General features: G+C 36.8%; 1 protein-coding gene across 7 annotated transcripts in view; it reads left to right on the top strand.

The window, feature by feature from the left end:
• Positions 1 to 22,643, top strand: part of COL6A5 (collagen type VI alpha 5 chain) — a 144,862-nt gene extending 122,219 nt beyond the window's left edge. For 3 of the 7 annotated variants that reach the window (XM_021071336.1, XM_005669263.3, XM_021071335.1), the window contains exons 38-41: positions 2,756 to 3,445; positions 4,764 to 4,860; positions 5,549 to 5,793; positions 21,521 to 22,643. In XM_021071336.1, coding sequence (XP_020926995.1) covers positions 2,756 to 3,445; positions 4,764 to 4,860; positions 5,549 to 5,783 — 1,022 coding nt within the window. In that variant the 3' untranslated portion in view covers positions 5,784 to 5,793; positions 21,521 to 22,643. The remainder of the gene's footprint in view (positions 1 to 2,755; positions 3,446 to 4,763; positions 4,861 to 5,548; positions 5,794 to 21,520) is intronic. The other 4 variants (XM_005669264.2, XM_013981368.2, XM_021071337.1 and 1 more) reach the window with 4 other exon arrangements.

Below are 22,670 nucleotides of genomic sequence, written 5' to 3'. Positions count from 1 at the left end.
TTTTTTTGCCATTACTATGCTGTTTTGGTTACTGTAACTTTATATTATAGTCTGAAGTCAGGGAGTATGATACTTTCAGTTTTATTCTTCTTCCTCGAGATTGTTTTGCCTATTTTTTTTCTTTTTATGACTGCACCTGTGGCATATGGAAGTTCCCAGGCTAGGGGTTGAATCAAAGCTGCAGCTGCTGGCCTACACCACAGCCACAGCAATGTGGGATCTGAGTTATATCTGTGATCTACACTGCAGCTTGCAGCAATGCTGTATCCTTAACCCACTGAACAAGGACAAGAATCAAACCCACATCCTTATGGAAACTCTGTAGGGTTCTTAATCCACTAAACCATAACAGGAACTCCTGCTTTGACTATTCGGGGTCTTTTGTGGTTTCATATGAATTTTAGAATTATTTGTTTTAGTTCTGTTAGAAATGTCATGGATATTTTGATAGACATTGCAATGACCTCAATTTTCATCTTAAGATATCAGAAAAAGAAGAGCAAGTTAAACCTAAGGTAAGGAGAAGAAAGGAAGTAATAAACTTAAAGAAGAACTCAATGAACTAGAAAAGAGAAAATAAAAATAAGGCCAAAAGTGGTTTCTTCAAGAAGATCAATAGAATTAATAGGAGTTCCCATCGTGGCGCAGTGGTTAACGAATCCGACTAGGAACCATGAGGTTGCGGGTTCGATCCCTGCCCTTGCTCAGTGGGTTAACGATGCGGCGTTGCCCTGAGCTGTGGTGTAGGTTGCAGACGCAGCTCAGATCCCGCGTTGCTGTGGCTCTGGCATAGGCTGGCAGCTACAGCTCCGATTCGACCCCTAGCCTGGGAACCTCCATATGCCGCGGGAGCGGCCCAAGAAATGGCAAAAAGACAAAAAAAAAAAATAGAATTAATAAACTTTACTCAAACTTACCAGTAAAAAAAGAAAACACAAGTTACCAATATCAGGAATGAGAGAGGAGACATAGTTTACAGAATTAAAAGGATAATCAGGGAATATTATAATGAGGTGGGGTTTTTTGGTTGTTTTTTTTTTTTTTTTTTTTTTTTTTTTTTTTTTGCCTTTCTAGACAAATTAGACTTTTTAGGTGAAATGGACAAAGTTTTTCAATGAACAATTTACCAAAACTCACCCAAGGAAAGAAAAGTAACCTATATTCATTCATAAACCTATTAAAGAAATCACATTTGTCATTCAAAACTTTCCATAAAGAAAACTCCAGGCCCAGATGACTTTGTTGGTGAATTCAACAAAACATTTAAGGAAGAAATAATACCAACTCTACACAAATTCTTCCAGAATATTAAAGAGACAGTAATGCTTCCCAACTCATTCTTTGAGGCCAAAACCAGTCAGACATTATATGAAAAGGAAACTGCAAGCCAGCATTCCTCACAAACATAGTTGTAAAATTTTAACAAATCAAATCCAACAATAGTAGCTTGACTGTGGCTGGCATTATAGAAAGTATATTTATATCGAAATGCCACATTGTACCCTTTAAATATATACAATTTTTATTTATCAGAAAAATATTTTACAATAGATAAAAAAGAGAATGTGGAGTTTACCCCAGGAATGCATAGGTCATAGAGCATTCAATGTCATCTAATTGTATTTTCCCTGTCAATGACATCACCCATGGTGATGTTATTTGTATTCTATTTCAATATTAAACTTTTAAGGCATTTATACAGGTTAATTGATTCATTTGTGAGGATGGTTGTTGCGAGGATTAAATAGGTATAAAGCATTAATAATGGATCCAGCAGAAATGGAGATTAATAAATTTTGGCCAGTTATGAATCTACTTCTTGTTTGATTAAGTTCACAAACACACTTCTTTCATAGAAAAAAAAAAAAAAGAACATTGACTACATCTTCCTGTTTACCTGTCCATCTCCCTGTTTTTCTGAGCTGGTGTTTCCTGTTGTGTCCTTACCAACCAGCCATCGTCCTTAACAACTTCCTTTAGACTTAGAGCTGTGCTACTGGAAGTGCTGGCCTGCAACAAGATACGTTAGCATCAGAGTGTAAATTGAGACTGTGTTTCCTTCATTGTGGAAGTCTTACTAACAAAATAAAATAAAACCAGATGAATTAATCAGAGTGCTTAGTAATATAGTTGACTTACATTACAATGCAAGCTCCTTATTTTATCGTGGGCCAATAAACTGTTTGTGGACTGGCACTTCGAGTACAAAGGTCTTAGAGCATGTCATGTCTTACACAGAATTTGGATTCTGAAGTCACTATTTATACTTGCTCTCATGACATCACACTATGGTGCATATTTCTAATATGCATATAAAGACACATATGTTTCTGCCATCAATGTGACTTTGACATATTTACTTTTCTCTTGGGGTCATTACATATAATGAAATCTCTGTACTCCAAATTTTAGTGTGAAGTTCACTAAAAAATATATATTAAAAAAGTTATGTTTCTCATCTTGTTTATGAAAATATCTGGAGGATCAATCAATTCCTTGACAAAGATTGGAGATGGGGTAGCAAATAGGTTTCTTCATATGTGATGATACCTGTCAAATGGTAGTGGCTCTTCATGCACTCTGTAGGGACATACTTAGAGAATGCCTCTGGGAAAAAGTACTGAGATTAATGATACCTGTCGTGAGCATGGAAATTAAGCATAGCAACACCGCATTCTATATATTTGCCATCTTGGCTAGGAGTTCCAAGTTTATCCTTCTACTCAAAACGGTGACTTGACTTATTCTGTTGCAGAACATGAGACTGGTGGCAGAAGAGAAGAACCAGGTCTTACTTCTGAACTTAGAGATGCTTCTCTTCAAGAATATTACATGGATGTGGCTTTTCTCATAGATGCTTCCCGAAAAGTAGGAAATGATGAGTTTAAGGAAGTGAAAGCTTTTATATCCTCAGTGCTTGATTACTTTCACCTGGCCCCAGATCCACTAACCTCCACCTTGGGAGACAGAGTGGCTGTCCTGACCTACTCTCCTCCAGGCTATATGCCCAACACAGAAGAATGTCCTGTCTACCTGGAATTTGATTTGGTTACTTATAACAGTATGCACCAAATGAAACATCATCTCCAAGACTCTCTTCAGCAGCTCAATGGAGATGTTTTCATTGGCCATGCTCTGCAGTGGACAATTGACAATGTTTTTATAGGAACCCCCAACCTGAGAAAAAACAAAGTTATCTTTGTTATATCTGCTGGTGAAACCAATCCTTTAGACAAGGAAGTCTTAAGAAATGTATCTCTGAGAGCCAAGTGTCAAGGATACTCCATATTTGTGTTTTCCTTTGGTCCTCTACACAATGACAAGGAATTAGAACAATTAGCCAGCCAACCACTGGACCATCACTTAGTCCAGCTTGGCCGAACCCACAAGCCAGATATGAACTATATCATCAAATTTGTCAAGCCATTTGTTCATTCAGTCAGACGTAAGTCATTAAAGTTTTTCTCTTCTGTTTCCTTTACAATAGATTTAATGTCTCTGCACAATCCATCCATTGACTTAAAAACATGATCCTCACTTCAGTCAAGACTGATGGAGTCTAAGGTGTGAGTTGGAGGCAATGAGAAAACAATAGAGAAAATTCCAGGTCTTAGTGACCTTGTGCTTTGTTGCTGCACTGCCAAGGTCTTTGCCAGAAAGTGAAGTGTTTCTTAGCCTTAATCTGTGAGTGTTTACTATGCGCCAGGTTTTTGTTTTAATGATTGTATCATTTAATCCCCAGGACAGCCCTCAGAGAAAAGTAGTAATAGCCCCTTTTACAAATGAGAAAACTAAAGTTCAGAGACATTAAATAAATTGCTCAAAAGGTCACAGTTAATAATAGATGGCAAATTCTAGATCAATTCCATGCATTCTGATCCCAGAGCTGTGCCCTTGTTCTTCAAACTATACTTTAGTTGTTAAAACTTTAGCAAGGTACGCCACTGTAGTAAATAATAACCTCCACCTACTCCAAGGACCTTGTTTTCATCTTGTCACTATAAGTCAATTTACAGTGATTCTGACTTGAATTCTTAAGATCCATGGGCACAGATCTCTTCTGGAGTCTCTCAGACAGTAGACTTAAACACATCCTGGCAGAGGGGTTAAGAGTGTCTTTTCACAGTGGGCATTTGAGAGATGCTGCCGAACCTCTGCCCTATGGATGTAATTCCTGCCGTGACTGTGGTAGCAAACCCAAGAGTTTGTAGCATCAAGCAAATCCTGGCATGTGCTGGGAATTAGGAGTGCAGTAGAGACTACAATGAATGGTTGTCTGTAGCTCCAGCAAGTTTAGTGGGGAATCATAGGGATGCAGATTTCCTGGCACCCAGAAAACCCAGGGCTCACAGAATCCTCAGAAATCTTGACACTCTGGATTTATATTTAGTAGCAAGCCTATCACTTGCAAAAAGTGGTGCCTTCTTTCAACCTAAAGATAGATAAGGTAGACAATTTCAATAGTTAATACTGTTTTCCAGAAAGAGTCTCCTCTTAGAGGGAGAGAAACAGATGATAGAAGGAATTGAGAGATATTCTTGAATTATATCACAAGCCTGTGATGCACAGACTGTGAGAAGTTTTGACTCAATTGTTGCTATATCTCATTGACTTTGCCAGTGGAGTATTGTAATGCCAGAGGGTGCCTACTTTGCTGAGTTCCTTACAAAATGAATTTGCCCTCGAAAACACATCCAACCACACTGGGTGGTAGTCAAAATACGGAAGTTTAAAATCTAGACTGACCAGTCCTCTCTCCCCAGGTGCCATCAACAAATATCCCCCTGCAGATCTGAGACCCAAGTGTGTTGACATCACCTCTCCCAACCCAGAGAATGATGACACAGAAAACACTGTATTGTGAGTTGACAAATCCAGTTTGAGTAACACTGCCACTGGAAACAATCCTTAAGAAAACAATGTGAAATAAATGGCATTTTGTTTTCAGGATGCAGGTTTGGTTGTGGGGTGTGTATGTATGTATTTTAAATGCTCCTGATTTGTGACAACAGCAAAGATCTGATGGTAATAGCAGATGGAATAGATCCATATCAGAACCATGTTTCCACTTCCATATCTTTTATGAAAAAAGAGGTCCTTATTAGTATTTTATTAGTAAATATACAATCTTATTCAAATACCAAATACTGCCAAAACAAAAAAACTTATAATATTAAAGGTTAGATGTAATAGTTTTAGAGGAAAAGAAAAACTTACAAAGCAGCAACAAAAAGTTTGCCATTTATAAAACAGGACCCATATGGATACTGGTAGGAAGGATTCTTTTTAAGTTTGATTTTGCAAAGTCCAACCACAAGTACTCAATAAAAATTTCAGTAATGAGACTAATATTGGTTTGGAGCACAAATCTTTAATTTCCCTTTGGAATATTTAAAAATTGCTCCCCAATCAAATATCCACAAACCGCATTTAGACTATTCTGATCACATGCATAAAATTGGTTCTTGTTATATTATCTGGCTGTATCTACACTGAATCCTGCAAGGTGCTTGGCTAATATATTTTTTGCCTTTCTCTGTCACCTCAGCCTTCTTCCTGAGGTATATGAAATAGAGACGGAGAACAGCGAGCCATGGGGTGGATTCGGTTCCCAGCAGCAGCATTTATTTGAATTAGGGGACAGTCATGATAATGGTTCTGGGATCATTGATGATTTGATCCAGAAGTTAAGCATGTTCTTTTTAACTGAGGAACTGATGATGAAAGACGAGGAAGAGGCACATTCAGAAGAAATTACAGCTGCAGAAAATGACAGACAATAAGACAAGAAAGGTAATCTTGAGTGCAACAGAATTGATTACCCTGAAGTACTCTTGTTTGTTTGGATTTTCCGTGGTAGAAGATGAGCAGCAAGAACTCACAAGGACAAGTGGAGATTGTAGAACAGAGTAGCTTATCAACTAGGGAGGGGTACAGGGGTCTCCAACACAAGGGAGTGAGAGTGATAAAGACCAGAAGAGCAAAAAAGGGAGCCACTGGTGTTGGCAAGACCAGAACTAGATATAAATGACTGGTGTGGGTCAAGGAAAAGAAATGTGAGAGGGGCAAGAATTAGGACCACAGGTCTGGGAGAGGGGAGTAGGAGGAGCCCTGCACTACTGTATAAATGGGAGGAGGAAGGACCTGTTTGAACACTCAGGGTGTGCTTTCTCCATTGTGACCAGGGCTTTCCTGGTCTGAGATCTAGGCTCCTGTCCAAGTCCAAGCTCAGTGGAGCCTGGAGAATGAAAGATTGCTATGGTTCTAAGATCTCTGTGAAGGCTGAAGGTAGCTTCGTAGGCTGCTTGGAAAAATGGCTGTGGAATACAGCTAAAGAGAAAATAGGAGATGGAGAAGAGGCAGCCATAGGAGGTTCTGTGTAGCTGTGTAGCAAAATCATGGGAGAAATTATTTTAAAATAAATATTCCTGGGTATCCACTAAGACTGAAAAACTGCATATCCTATGACCTAACAATTTTACCCCAATGTATAACCTAAAAGAAAAATACAGGAGTTCCTTCATGGCTCAGTAGGTTAAGTATCTGGTATTGTCACTGCTGTAGCTTGGTTTGATCTTTGGCTCAGGAACTTCCACATGCCATGGGCATGGCCAAATAAATAAAAATTTATATTCACTAAGAGTCATGTACTAGAATGTTCATAACAGAACTATTTATAGTGGATTTGAAGTGGGAACAAAATGCCCAACAAGAGATATGATAAACAAATATTGGTATAGTTATACAATAAATATTATATATTATGCAGTATGTATGTAAAATGATATATATATATTTAGTGTGTGTGTATACTTCATATATACACATGTGTATATAGATATAGAATTAAATCAGCAAAACAATGGAACGAGGAGATGAGGATAGGAGAAATATGAAAAATATAGATAGACAGGAGAGGGAAGATGTCAGAAAAGGAAAAATAAATATAAATATGATGAAATAATTGGTTTTGTCAAAAAGGACTAACCCTACTTTGGACTCAGGATGGAGTGAGCCCATACTATCTCTCTCTTCCACTGATTGTAACTGAAACCTCTAAAAAAGTTAAACACAAAAAGCAACCTGAAACCTGAGAACTCTGAAGAGTAAACAGAAACAGAAGCTGTGAAGGTGCATGAGTTTCCTGTTTTCTTTTCTCATTTCTTCTTTGGCTTCATGAAGAGCCCCAGTCCTAGAGCTGTGTGGTGGCAGCAGAGCAGGTGGTTGAAACCCAATAGAAACCCCATATTTCTGTCCAGAAGAACTAGGAAAATGGACCCCTGTATATCAAAAATGGTGGAAGAAATCCCCATTTTTTCCTTTCTTTTCTCTCATGGTTTTGCTCTGAAGGTGGGCACCAGTTTGGAGCCGAATGGAAGGCTAGACAGCTAAAATTAAAGAGAACCCCTGTCTTTTTGGGCAGAGGAACCAAGAATAGAGGCCCAGTTGATCAGCATTTGGTGGTAGCCTCAGAGAAGAGAGCAGGAGAAAGTTTGTCTAATTCTAATTATGGGAACTGCATAAGCCTCAGATTCTTCCTTGAGCTGTATATGGATGGGAAATACACATAGCAGAATAGCAAAGACTTTGGACACTAAACTGAAACTAGAACCACTGCCCACATAAAGTAAGACACTGATGTCCTGAACCTGCACTTTGATTGCCTGCTTAAAAAAATTAAAATCCTGCAAAGAATTATAGTAGACTTAGAGTATAGAAAGCAAAATACTCAAAGAATATGTATTTATAAATGCATATATATACACACACACAACAGAATATCACTAAGCCATAAAAAGAATGAAATAGTGCCATTTGTAGCAACATGGATGGACCTAGAGATTGTCATACCAAGTCAGAGAAAGACAAATACCACATGTTATCAATTATTGTGGAATCTAGAAATAAATCATACAATTGAACTTATTTATGAAACAGAAATAGACTCACATAGAAAATGAATTTATAGTTACCTAAGGAGAAATGGGAGGGGTAGAGATAAATTAGAAACTTGGGCTTAACCTATATACTTTATTACATATAAAATAGATAAAAAAAGGACCTACTGTACAGCATAGAGAAATCTACCCAATATTTTGTAATAACCTATAAGAGAAAAGAATCTGAAAAAGAATATATATATTCATTTATATATACACACATTATATATAAAATAGATTATTACAAAATATATGTATTATATAAAATATATATAACTGAATCACTGTGCTGTACACCTGGAACTAATACAATATTGTAAAACAAATATGCTTTAAAAAATGTATATATTTAAAAAACAAGATACCTCAAACCTAAAATTTTTTTCAGGATACAATCCTAAATTATGTAACATAACAGAGAACAAAGATATATGAATTATAAATGGTCTTCAAAGGCAAAGACAACAGATGCCAACTACAAATTGACTCAGATGTTTCAATTATCAGATAAAGACATTAAAGTAGCAGTTATAGCTGTGCTCCATGAGACAAAAGAAAACAATTTGAGCAGAAGAATAGACATTCTTGGCAGAGAACTAAAGATTACAAAAAAAGAAACAAAAACATTTAAAAGTAAAAAATACAGTATCCAAAATTTTTAAAATTTACTGTATGGGCTCAATAGCCTAGAGGAAAAAGTCAGTGGACTTGAAGGCAGATGACCTGAAGAGATGAAAGAGATTTCCTAAAATAAACAGAACCTTGGAGACTTGAGGAATATACCAAGATCTCTAACATTTGTTTCTTGAGAATTCTAGAGGGAAAGTAGAAAGAGATTCACTCAGAAAAAAAGGAGGAAATAATAGCCCTCAAATTCCCAAATTGGTGAAAGAGATAACAGTACAGTTTAAAAGCTCAAAGAAAACCCCACTCATATACATCATAATCAAATTTCTGAAATGAAAGATAAAGACACAATCTTGAAGCAGGCAGAGAAAAATTACATGTTACAAAAGAAAGGAACAGTTACTAAAATGATGGTAGATTTCTCATCAGAAACTATGGAGGCCAAATGACTGTAGAATACAGATGTGATAAATTCATTTGAGTAATAAAAAAAAAAACAAATGACTGTAGAATAATATCTTCTCTTTAAGTGCTGAAAGAAGAGAAATATGAACACAGAATTTTATACCCAGCAAAAACTGCCATCCAGAATGAACACGAAATACAGATATTCCAGATAAAGGAAAACAGAATTTCTTGCCAACAAAATTTCTTTTTATTTATTCTAAAGGACAACTATGATAGGAGAAGAAGGAAATTGGAGTGAGGGCAAATGACTGGTAACTGGATGGGGGAGAAAACATATGCAGCAGGTGACACAGAAGAAGGGACACAAATGAGAAGTCAAATAGAGGGCTGGATGGGAAGCTGGTTGAGTGAGAGAAAGTAGCAGGTATCAGATGGAGCTCACGCATGTACGGAGCTCTACATTTATAAGGCAATTTCATAAACCTGATCCCATTGGACCCCTTCCAAAACAGGGAGACAAGAATTAATATCTTTTCTATGCAAATGGAGAAACTGAAGCTCAACAAACTTTAGTGCCTTTAGTTGCCTGGTCTGGCAACTTCTGATTAAATGTACTTTCCCAACGTTGGAGGAAGGAATTGGGGTAAATCAGAGACAGAGAGGTGGGTGTAAAAGGGATTGTCTAGTCAGCTCAGGCTGATTCATATACAATAGACTGGCTGGTTTGAACAACATAATTTATTTTCTCACAGTTCCTGAGGCTGGGAAGTCCAAAATCAGGGCACCAGCCAATTTGGTTCCCCATGAGAGTTCTCTTCCTGGCTTGTAGACAGTCACTTTTTGCTATGTCTTCATAGGATGGAGAGAGAACCCTGGTGTCTCTCACTCTTCTTATATCGGCACTTCTATCAGACCAGACCTCCACCCTTAGGACCTCATTTAACCTTAACACCTCCTTAAAGGCCCTATTGCCAGTACAGTCACATGGGGGGGGGTTCAACAAGTGAATTTAGGGGGACACAATTTACACCATAGCAGGGGATGGAATTATTAATGCAATCACAGGAATAACTGTATAAATCTTCATTTAGAACCCTATAAATCTGCATTTCCCAAATGTGTCTATACAATATAATCAGCTGGATATCCACTGACAATTTCACAGTCCATCCCACACTCCACATCATTTAAAGCACATTCTCTGGGGCTGAGACACACGCATCCATGTTTTTTGAGGGTCCATAGGTGATTCCAGTGTGCATACAAATTTGGAAAACACTACTCTAAATCTTGATTATATCAGTCCTCTTAGATCTTTCTAAAGGTAGTTTACAGCTGAAAATGACAAGTTTAGTAGAGTCAAAAAGATTATTACCAAGTGGGTGATTCCAATGCCTTTATCATTTATTGTAATTTTTCATAATTTCTTTCCTTCAAAAGTTTTCTCCATTTTTCTATTTAATCATATATCATACATACGGAAGTGATTATGGCTTTAATCATTTCCCTTAGAGAGTTCTAGTCAACAGCTTGATTTTGTAACTTGGACAGCCTGCTGCTTGAAGTCAGTCTGAGTCTCTTCAGAAAATGTCATCTTGGCCTTAGAATTATGAAAGGTTAGAACTGGAAAACTGGAATGACTTTAGAAATCTCTGAGTTGTTCTGTAACTTTTTACAAATAAGAAAATGGAAGCTATAGACATCCAAAGTGTCTCACAAAAGAACACTCACAGCATCTAGTCCAATACTGTTTTGTCACAGTGATTCTTGCTCTCTAATTATGTTTATAGAACAGAAGTTCACCTTAAAGTTTTTCCATGAAAAGGGGATAACAAAACCTACCTCTGGGTTGTCAGAAGGTTGATGATCCCTATGAAGCTCAGAATACATGCTGTGTCTGGTACATAATCAGCTGGTCTTGTCTATGTCTTATAGTCATATATGACTTATCTAGGTCTGGTAATATGTTTGATAATTAGAAATAAAAATAGATTGTGAAGAATGATCACCCTTTATATTGATTTGCTTCCCTTTTATTTTTCCAAAGAGTGGGCTTTTCTTTTCATCTGCCCATTTTTCTGATATTTTCATTTTACCCAATCTACTTAATGTACACATTTTCTGTTTTCTCATTATAATGTACATTTTTCAAGATTTTAATGTACATTTTTAAAAGCATAACTGTATTCCTTTTCCCATTATGCCAACCCAAATCTTGTTTCTTGGTCTTTATTTTTCCAACATCAAATGCAGTATTTCTCAAAACGTGGTCCCTGGATAAGCAACATCAGCATCATCTAGAAACTCATTAGATTTTTAGATCCTTGGATTCCACCACAGGCCCTCAAAATTCAGGTTGGGACCCTCTAGCTGATTCTGACTTGGGCTAATATTTGACAACCCCTTACATGGTGTTATAGACATTGAACCTAAGTTAGTCTTCTTAATGAAGTTCCTGTCACTGGATATTAATAACTATTTGGGAAAAAAACATTTTTCTGTAAAACACTAACGGGTAGGTGTCCTTTCTACAAGACTTCTCGGTGAGTTTAATGGGCTAATGTTCATTGTTTTTTAGCCACACCAATGGAATGAAGAAATCCCCAGGTTAAGAATCAAAGCTGTGCCACTGTAATGACAGCATCTAATCCTTAACTGCTAGGTAGGCCACCAGGGAACTCCTTCATTGTGATTCTGAAGGAAGCACTAATAGTCAAACCAATTTGTCTGAGCATCTTGTGTCAGGGAGAGTCTTATAGGGCTAGTGTTTTATAGAAACTACTTTGGGAAACTGGATTTGAAAGAGTGAATCTAAGGGTCATACATAAATTTGAATTTTATTTCTGCAGTCATTGGTCATTTGATCTTGGGCACATCATTTTGCCTGTCTTAGCTTCCATTTCCCCATCTGTAAAATGGGGATGATAACAGATCCTGTATCATAGGGTAATGTGAACAGTTAATGAATGTAAAGTGCTTCAAACAGCACTTTGCGTAGAGTAAAATCTTCATAAATATTAGCTACTGTTTCAGATGATGATGATGATGGCCATGGTGGAAAGAAGGCCAAACTGGGAATGAGGAAATCCAGAGGCTAGTTTTCATTCCACCACTAACTAGGTTTGTGATCATGAAAAGTCACCTGATTGCCCTGGTCCTCAACTTTCTTGCTTGTACAATGAAGCACTTGGGCAAGGCCAGTGTTTTTTACACTGAGAGGCACTGGGGGGACATGTAAAGACTTTTAAATGCATGGGTTTCTGTTGTTGTTGTTGTTGTTGTTGTTGTTGTCAAATGCATGGGTTTCTAAGAACTAAAGGACTCTGCCTGAGGATGTTTGTGTCTGAGGAATCATGGCTATCTCCTTTCCTGCATCCCCCTTTACAAGGGCCCCTCACCTCACACATAAAAAAATGGCACATTTATCAGCCATTCTGAATCTTCTTCTGGTGCTTTGCCCAGCTGTAAAACCCTCTTAGGGATGCACAGGAAGGAGAACATGTTGTCAAACAAAATGTCATTTTAAATATTGGATCTGAAGCCCTCCTTTAAGCCAGATAAGACTTCAGATATTTCCTATCCTGTACATGTTTCTGTTACAGAAGACATATGTAACAGAGGTATTTGACCTCATGTTTGGTTGTTCTGAATCCATATATGTTACAGAATGAGCATGACAGGAGTTATGATAAATTTCCCAACTTTTGTGAAAGGATGCATCTCTCCTGAGTGAGAATTCTGTGAGAACAAAGAAAAGAGAGCATACAGAGAGCAAGAGTAACTTACTTCACACTTAAGTAACATACTTATTTTAACTGAAAGATGAAATCAGACTCTTCCTAAGGCCAAAATTGGTCTTACAGTAAGGGTTGGTCAATTGGCTTTACAGTAAAGACTAATTCTGCCAATTAGGCTATATGGCAATATGTCCTATAAAGCAAATGAGCTAAGCTGCAACTTCAAAATTCTGAAGGAAAAAAAATGTGTAAAATAGATTATAAAAATACTATTTTATCAGAGAATATAATAATAGTACACGTCTAATGGATTTATTTATTACTTACCCGGAGGTTGGTACCTCTTAATCCCCTCCGTCCTTTCCAGCTACCTCCATTTGTTCTCTGAATCTATGAGTCTGTTTTCATTTGGTTTTGTTTGTTTATATTGATTTTAAATTCCGCATGTAAGTGAGACCATGTGGTATTCATTTTTCTCTGACTCACTTTGCTTAGCATAATACTCTCTAGAGCCTCCCACATTATCACAAATGGCAAGGTTTTATTTTTACGCCCAAGTATTATTCTGTTCTATTATATACTTCACATCTTCTTTATCCATTAATCTATTGATAGACTGTATTCCTTCCATATCTAGGCTACTGTAAATAATGTTGCTTTGAACATTGGAGTGTATATATATATATCTTTTTGAATTAGTGTTTTGTTTTCTTTGAGTAAATAGCAAGAAGTAAAATTGCTGGATCATATGGCAGTTCTATTTTTAATTTATTGAGGAACATATATACTGTTTTTGATGCAACAATATACAATCCCACTTAAATTTCATGGTATTTCCCTTTTCTCCACATCCTCACCAAAACTTATTTGTTGAGTTTGATGATAGCCATTCTGTGTGGTGTGAAGAGATAGCTCATTGCGGTTTTGATTTGCATTTCCCTGATGATTAGTGATGTTGAAGATGTGTCTGTTGGACATCTATATGTCTTTGGGAAAATGTCTATATATGTCCTCTGCTCATTTTAATTGGGGTTTTTATTTATTTGTTTATATTGAGTTGTATGACTTCTTTGTGTGTTTTGGATATTAACTCCTTATTGGATATCCTTTGCAAATATCTTCTTCCATCTAGTAAGTTGCCTTTTCTTGTTGTTGGTAGTTTTCTTCACTGTGCAAAAGGTTTTTAGTTTAATAAACTCTAATTTGTTTATTTTTGCTTTTGTTTCCCTTGCTAAAGGGGTGATCCTTAAGGAAAGTATACTGCCTATATTTTCTTCTAGGTGTTGTATGGTTTCACATCCTAGAGTTAAGCCTTTAATTGATTTGAGTTTGTTTTTTATATAGTATGAGAAAGAAGTCCAGTTTGATTTTTTTTGCATGTACCTGTCCACTATTCCCAACAAGATTTATTGAATAGGCTGTCTTTCTTCATTGTGTATTCTTATCTCCTTCACTGTAGATTACTTGACCATATAAGTGTAGGGTTATTTCTGGGCTCTCTATTCTGTTCCATTGATCTATGTGTCTGCTTTGTGCCAGTACCATATTATTTTGATTACTGCAGCTTTGTACCATAGTCTGAAATCTGAGGGCATAGTACCTCCAGATTTGTTCTTTTTTCATAAGATTGTTTTGACTTCTGTTTTTATACAAATTTTAGAATTATTTGTTCTAGTTCTGTGAAAAGTGCCATTGGTATTTTGGTAGAGATTGCATTGAATCTGCAGATTGATTGGGGGGGGGGAAATGTAAGCATTTTAACAATATCAATTCTTTCAATCCATGAGCACAATTTATCTTTCCATCTGTTGTGTTATCTTCAATTTCTTTCATCATTATAGTTTTCCAAGTACAAGTCTTTCACCTCATTGCTTAGATTTATTTCTATGCATTTAATTCCTTTTGATGTAATTGTAAATTGGTTTTCCTAATTCCTCTTTCTGATAGATTGTTAGTGTATATAAATGCAGTGGATTACTGTATGTTAATTTTGTATCCTGCAAACTTACTGAATTTATTGGTTCCAATAGGTTTTTTTGGTGGTGTATTAAGAGTTTCTATATATAGTATCATGACATCTGCAAGTGGTTACAGTTTTTTTTTTGTTTGTTTTGTTTTTTTGTTTGTTTTTGTTTTTTGTTGTTGTTGTTGTTGCTATTTCTTGGGCCGCTCCCACGGCACATGGAGGTTCCCAGGCTAGGGGTCGAATCAGAGCTGTAGCCACCGGCCTATGCCAGAGCCACAGCAACGCGGGATCCGAGCCACGTCTGCAACCTACACCACAGCTCACGGCAACGCCGGATCGTTAACCCACTGAGCAAGGCCAGGGACCGAACCCACAACCTCATGGTTCCTAGTCAGATTCGTTAACCACTGCGCCACGACAGGAACTCCAGGTTACAGTTTTATTACTTCTTCAGTTTGGTTGTCTTTTACTTCATTTCGTGTGTTTGTTTGATTGCCATGTCTAGGACTTCCAAAACTATGTTAAATAGAATTGGCAAGACTGTCCATCCTTGCTTTGTTCCTTATCTTAGAAGGAAAAGCTTTCAGTTTTTCACTGTTGAATATGACATTGGCTGAAAGTTTATCATATATGGCTTTTATTATGATGAGGTACATTTTCTTCATACCCACTTTCTGGAAAGTTTTTATTATAAATTGATGTTGAATTTTGCCTAAAGCCTTTTCTGCATCTATTGAAATTATTGTATGATTTTTATTCTTCAGTTGTTGATGTTTTGTATCACATTAATTGATTTGAAGATATTGAACCATTCTTGTATCCATGGGCTCAACCCCACTTAATCATAATTTTTTTAATGTATTGTTGGATTTCATTTGCTAATATTTTGTTGAGGATTTTTGTATCTGTGTTTTTAGTGATGTTGGCCTGTAACATTTTTTTTTCTGTTGCCTTTGCCTGGTTTTGATATTAGTGTGATGCTGGTCCCATAGAATGATTTTGAAAGCATTCCTTCTTCAATTTTTGTAATAGTTTGAAAAGGATAGATGTTAACTCTTCTTCAGATATTTGGTAGAATTTATCTGTGAAACTGTCTGGTCCTGGACTTTTGTTTCTTGGGAGTTTTTTAATTACTGATGCAATTTCATCCTGTTAATCATTCTATTCATATTTTCTATTTCTTCCTGATTCAGTCTTGGAAGATTGTACATTTCTAAGAATTTATTCATTTCTTCTAGGTTATCTATTTTATTGTTGTCTAATTGCTCCTAGTAACCTCTTATGATCCTTTGTATTTATGTTATGTTAGTTGTAGCTTCTCCCTTCATTTCTGATTTTATTTATATGGGTACTCTTTTTCTTGATGTGTCTGGCTAAAGGATCACCAATTTTGTTTGTCTTTTTAAAGAACCAAATCTTAGTTTTGTTTTTGTTTTATTTTATTTCATTTTATTGTATTGGCTGCATCACTGCTTATGGAGTTCCTAGGCCAAGGATCAGAGCTGAGCCACAGTTGCCACCTATGCCTCAGCTGCAACAATCAGGATCCTTAACCCACTGTGCCAGGCTAGGTATCAAACCTATGTCCTAGAACTCCAGAGATGCCACTGATCCCATTGCACCACAGAAGGAACTCCACTATTGTTGTTTTTCAGTCTCTATTCATTTATTTCTGCTCTGATATTCATTATTTCTTTCTCTACTAACTTTGACTTTGTTCTTTTTATAGTTTCTTTAGGTGTAAAGTTATATTGTTTATTTGAGATTTTTCTTGTTTCCTGTGGTAGGTTTATATTGCCTACCCTTCTCTCTATAAACTTCCCTCTTACAACCTCTTTTGCTGCATTCTATAGGTTTTGGATAGTTGTGTTCCCATTTTCATTTATCTCCAGGTATTTTGTTTTTACTCTTTGATTTCTTTCAGGATCTATTGGCTGTTTAGCAGCATGGCATTTAGACTTCATGTACTTGTATTTTTTTGCAGTTTTTTTTGTACTTGATTTCTAGTCTAATGTGTTGTGATTGGAAAATACCCGTGATATGATTTCAGTCTTCTTAAATTTATTGAGACTTGTTTTGTGGCCTAGCATATAATATATCCTGGAGAATGTTCCTTTTGCACTTGAAAAGAATATGTATTTTCCTTTTGGAAGGAATGTTGTGTGTATGTGTATGTGTGTGTCCATCAGATCTAATGTGTTGTTTAAGTCAAATGTTTCCTTATTGTTTTTCTGTATGGATGATCTGTCCATTGATATAAATGGCTTATTAAAGTTCTCTATTATTTTGTATTACTGTTCATTTCTTCCTTTACATTTAGTAATATTTGCTTTCTGTATTTAGGTGCTCCTAAGTTGGGTATAAATATTTACAATTTTATTTTTATTTTTAAAATTTTTTGTTAGTGTTTTTAACCTTTATTTTATTTTATTTTTACCTTTATTTTTTTCTACTCTATGGCATGGTGACCCAGTTACACATACATGTATACATTCTTTTTTCTCACATTATCATGCCCCATCATAAGTGACTGGACAGCAGGATGTCATTGCTAATCCATTCTGAAGGCCATAGTCTACATCTATTAACCCCGAGCTCCCAGTCCATTCCACTCCCTCCCCCTCCCCCTTGGCAACCACAAGTCTATTTCCCAAGTGCATGATTTTCTTTTCTGTGGAAAGTTTCCTTTGTAACATATATTTACAATTTTTATATCTTCTTCTTGGATTGATCCCTTTATCACTATGTGATATCCTTTGTGGCACCTTATTATAGTCTTCATTGTAAAGTTTATTTTGTTTGATTTAAGTTTTTCTGCCCCAGCTCTCTTTTTGTTTCCATTTGCATGGAATATCTTTTTCAATCCCCTTATTTTCAGTCTCTGTGTGTCTTCAGACCTAAAGTGAGTCTCTTTTAGACAGCATATAGATGGGTCTTGTTGTCTTATCCATTCAGTGACACAAAATTTTTTGATTGAAACATTAATCCGTTGACATTTAAAGTAATTCTTTGTAGGTATGTGTGTATTGCCATTTGTTCATTGTCTTCTGGTTCCTTTAGTTCTCTTGGTTCTTTTTTTATTCTTTTTCCTTGTGGTTTGACGACCATCTTTATTGCTGTTTATGTTCCTCTCTCTCTCTCTCTCTGTATATATCTTACAGATTTTACTTTGTGGTTACCATTAGGTTCATATAAAACAACATATATAAAACTTGATAATCTCTTGAGTTTTACCACATTTTTAAAACCCTGAATTTTTACTTCTTCCTTCATATTTAATGTTTTTGACATCATATTTTACATCTTTTGTTTTGTGTATCCCTTAACTACTTATTGTGGCTATAGATAATATTACTACTTTTGTCTTTTATCCCCCCCTACTAGCTTTGTATGTGGTTGATCTTCCTTTATTAATGAGATTGGCTTTATCAATGAGATTTTCCCTTTGGTGGTTTTATATTTCTGGTTGTGGTATTTTTTTCCACTTAGAGAAGTCCCCTTAACATTTCTTATAAAGTTTGTTTAGTGATACTGAACTCTTTTATATTTAACCTGTCTGCAAAACTCTTCACTTCCTCTTTAAAATTGAGTGGTAGCCTTGCTGGGGTAGAGTATTCTTGGTTGTAGGTTTCTTCCTTTCATCACTTTGAATACATGGTGCCACTCCCTCTGGCCTGCAAAATCTCTGTTGCAAAGCAAGTTGATTGTGTTATGTAATTTCCCTTTTACATGACTAGTTGCTTTTTCCTTGCTGCTTTTAAGATTCTGTTTTTAATTTTTAATTTTTCATCCTTAATTATAATGTGTCTTGGTGTGGATCTCCTTAGATTCATTTTGTTTGGGACCCTGTGCTTCCTGGACCTGGATGTCTGTTACCCTTTCCCAGGGTAGGGAACTTCAAATAAGTTCTCTGCCCCTTTCTTTCTTTCTCCTTTGGGACCTCTGTAATACAAATGTTAATATGCTTGATGTTGTCCCAGAGGTCTCTTAAACTATCCTCACTTTTAAAAATTCTTTTTTTCTCTTCATTCATCTGGGGTGATTCCACTGCTCTGTTTTCCAGTTTGCTGATCTGTTACTCTGTATTGTCTAATCCACTGCTGATTCCTTGTAGTGTATTTTTTATCTCACTTATTACATCATTCAGCACTTAGGTATTTTTCATATTTTCTAACTTTTTGTTAAAATTCTCACCATGTTCATCCATTCTTCTCCCAAGTTATTGATCATTGGTATGATCATTGCCTTGACTCTTTATCAGGTAAAGAGCTTATCTTCATTTAGTTTTCTTCTTGAGGTTTGTCTTTCTTTGTTTAGAACATATTCCTCTGTCTTCTCACTTTGCTTAACTCTCTGTGTTTATTTCTATATATTGGGTGTCTGGTTATGTTTCAAGAGCTTGTAGAAGTGGCCTTATGTGGGAGATGTCCTTTGTGGCCTAGAGAATATTCCTCTCTGGACACCAGAGCTATCTGTCCCCTACATGGGCTCTATGGGCCAACTATCTTGGGTGAGGCTCAAGGTAGTTGTGGTGAGACCAACTACCTTGGGTGTGCTGGTATGTGGGGGTGGCATGGTTGGCTGCCAGGCTTTGCTCTATGTGGCTGCTGCTGGCTAACTTAAGGGAGGGGCCAAGGCCTGATGCAGCTGTAGGTCCTGGGGTCTGGGGCCTGGGCCTGGGGCTGGTGCAGACCTCTTGGTGGGTAAAAAATCTCCTGGCACTAGTAGACTAGAGAGAAGAATCCAAAACTATGCTTACCAGCATAGTGTTCTCATGGTTGGATGAGCTCCTAGAAATGGTTGCAGTAGTGTCTATGTCCCCAGGGGTTTCCCTGTCACTTCCTGTCTCTCCAGAATGCTCTCTAAGATCAGCAAGTGGGTCCCACCCAGGCTCCGTTCAAATTACTATGTCTTTTATGGGTCTCAGAATGTGTGTTTTGCACACAACCTTTGAAAACAGACTCTCTGTTTCTTACAGTCCTCTGTCTCTCTTGTACCCAAGCCCTGCTAGTCTTCAAAACCAGATGTTCTGGGGGATCATATTCCTGGCAGGTCCCCTGGACTGGGAAGACCAATGTGGAGTTCAGACCCCTTATTCCTCGGGGAGAACCTCTACAATTGTGATTATCCTTCTGCTGTGAGTTACCTACCCCGGGTGGTGGATCTTAAATATATTACATCTTTGCCCTTTCTACCTGTCTTGTTGTGGTTCCTTCCTTATTCGTTTTATAAAGTTGTGAAATTCTTTTCTGCTAGTCTTCAAGTTGTTCTCATAGATAGTTTCTCTATAGATAGTTCTAATGTTGCTGTGCTTGGGGTTAGGTAAGCTCAGGGTCTTCCTACTCTACCTCTTGGCCACACCTCTCTTACTTATTTATAACTGAAATCTTGCATCACTTAATCTCCTTCATCTATATCACATACCACACCCTACCCTGCCAAGAACCACTAATTTGTTCTCTGTATCTGTGAGTTTGCTTCTGATTTGTTTTTTAAGATATTTTTAGATTCCACATATAGGTGAAATCATATGGTATATTTAAATGAATAAAGATGGTATCAAATCACTGTGACATTTAGATTCCATTTGGTAAATTAAAAGAGAAATGTGGTAGTTTTATTTTTAAATGTCCATTTTTGCAGTATGTCACAAATTACATCCTTTTCCAACTATTTAACTCGTGATTTTTTAAAATATAGATTTTAACTTTAAAATATACAAGGTAAGGGAGTTCCTGTCGTGGCACAGCAGAAACGAATCTGACTAGGAATCATGAGGTTGCAGGTTTGATCCCTGGCCTTGCTCAGTGGGTTAAGGATCTGGTGTTGCCGTGAGCTGTGGTGCAGGTAGCAAACACAGCTCAGAACTGGCATTGCTGTGGCTCTGGCATAGGCCAGCAGCTACAGCTCCGATTAGATCCCTAGCCTGGGAACCTCCATATGCTGCAGGTGTGGCCCTAAAAAGACAAAAATAAAATAAAATAAAATATACAAGGTAAGAGTACATGGTTTTCCTTTGAGGTTAATCAAAAGTGTCAAGACAAATAGGCAGGATCAAGTCTCAGATGCTATCTTGGGCCAAGCTCCCCAGAGCTAAACCTGAGAGAAGGATTCATATGCATGTGACTTATGGAGATGATGCCCACTCAGAAGAGAACTGGAAGCGGGTGGACGCAGCAAGACAGGCGAGAAGTGGGCAAACAAGAGTGTCATCTCAGAAGAGTGCCACAGGGGGCAGCTTCAGTTCACTCCTTCCAGACCTCAGGTGTATGTGATGCCAAAGGGTCATCCTGACCTGAGGCTTTCTGACTCCCTCATTGATTACTGATTGGTCAAGGGTTGTCTTGAGCGCCCATGGACTTATGCTGTATGTAGTTAAAGTAGCTAGATGGAAACTGTCCAGGGAATAATAGATGCTGATTCTGGAGGCCAAAGCTCAGATGGGGGTGACTGGGGTGAGAATGGGGAAGAGGGATAGGAGAGGAAGGAATGTTGTCCTAGAAATTAATGCTACAAAAAAGATCAGAGGGATTCTGGTCAGAGTTTTTCTAACTCTGCACATTCCTTCTAGCTCTGAGTTAATGACACCAGCTACTAAACGTGCTAAGTATCAAATTTCACATGACAAATATACCAGTATTTTCCCAGAAAGAATTATATCTATAGTTCTACTTACATGTTGCTCATTTATATGCATTATCATATCACTCTTTTATTATGACTATTAAAAGTGGCAAAACTGCATGTTTTTTCTGACGTGGCATAAAAAGGAGTAGACTCTAAAGGGAATATTTTGAAGAAATCCAGTGACGTTAAGCGCAATGCATATTTTTGTTTTGCAGATGGTGAGGACACAAGAAGTTCATAGCAGAAAAGAACATAGCTCCATGGATGTCTAATTCCATGTGGGTCTAGCCAGGACGTATAAATCATGTATTAGGGGTGGAGTGGTAAGTGGCAGGAATTTTTCATGAAGACAGTTAGCTAATAATATGCCAAATGTGTTCTGTTTCAAATCTGAGGGAAAGACTTTTCTGAGTGAAGACATCAATGAGCAGACCCAAGAAACTAGGAAAGATTTCATTTCTCCTGAGAATTGGGACAACTGACCTTGAAGAATTAACTGATTCTTTTCTTTGACAACTCTGTATGAGGCATCAACTGTGACGATGTACCTGCCTAAAAAATATTTTTTGTCATTATTTTCATCATATCTCAAACTGGACTCAAGTAAAAGCACTTAGAACTGGAATTTCCTAAGAATGTCTTCTGTCTGTTTAGAGAAATAGAAACCCATGCCCATGTCTTCATTTCTGGTATGACCCTAATGTTGCATTTAGCACTGTAAAACCCATCTGTCCAGCTGCTACCAATATAGTCAATGCTTGTTCTTTTCAGGACATTTACGAAACAATAGAATTTGTAAGAAAGAAAAAAGTAAGTTGAAGCTAATTTTATAAACTTCTGTTTTATGCTATGATCATGTTTATGTTTTAGAATGCTTTGTTCTGGGCATACTTTATTTTTGCTGAAAACAAGGCAAAATAAAACACTATGGAAAAGCATGAATACTCTATCTAACCAGAATTATTATTGAAAATTATAATGTTAACAAGAGACAGGTTATAAAATGAAAGCAAGTCTGGCCTGGACACTTGTTCTGTTCATTTTTACTTAACTCTAGTCTAACACATACCCATTGGAATACCAGTACAGGATTAAACATATTTGGAAAATATTTTTATGAATGTAAAATAAGCCAATAGTGAATTCTGAAAATTGCTCAATTTGGTTAAGTAATTACCATGTCAATGAATACATGTTGTTTATTTTTAAAGTGATCTGTGTTCATGGAGTAATACTAAAAGCAATATTATACTTTTTCCACCTAATTGTCCCTAAATTACTCTTGTTGTTTGAATAATTTTTAAATAATCCAATCAATAAATTCTAGGCCATCAAAAATTTTACAATAGCCATTTATTGCTTTCT

Source organism: Sus scrofa, chromosome 13, assembly GCF_000003025.6.
Source record: "Sus scrofa isolate TJ Tabasco breed Duroc chromosome 13, Sscrofa11.1, whole genome shotgun sequence".
Taxonomy (NCBI): Eukaryota; Metazoa; Chordata; class Mammalia; order Artiodactyla; family Suidae; genus Sus; species Sus scrofa.
This window is presented reverse-complemented; position numbering and strand designations above follow the sequence as displayed.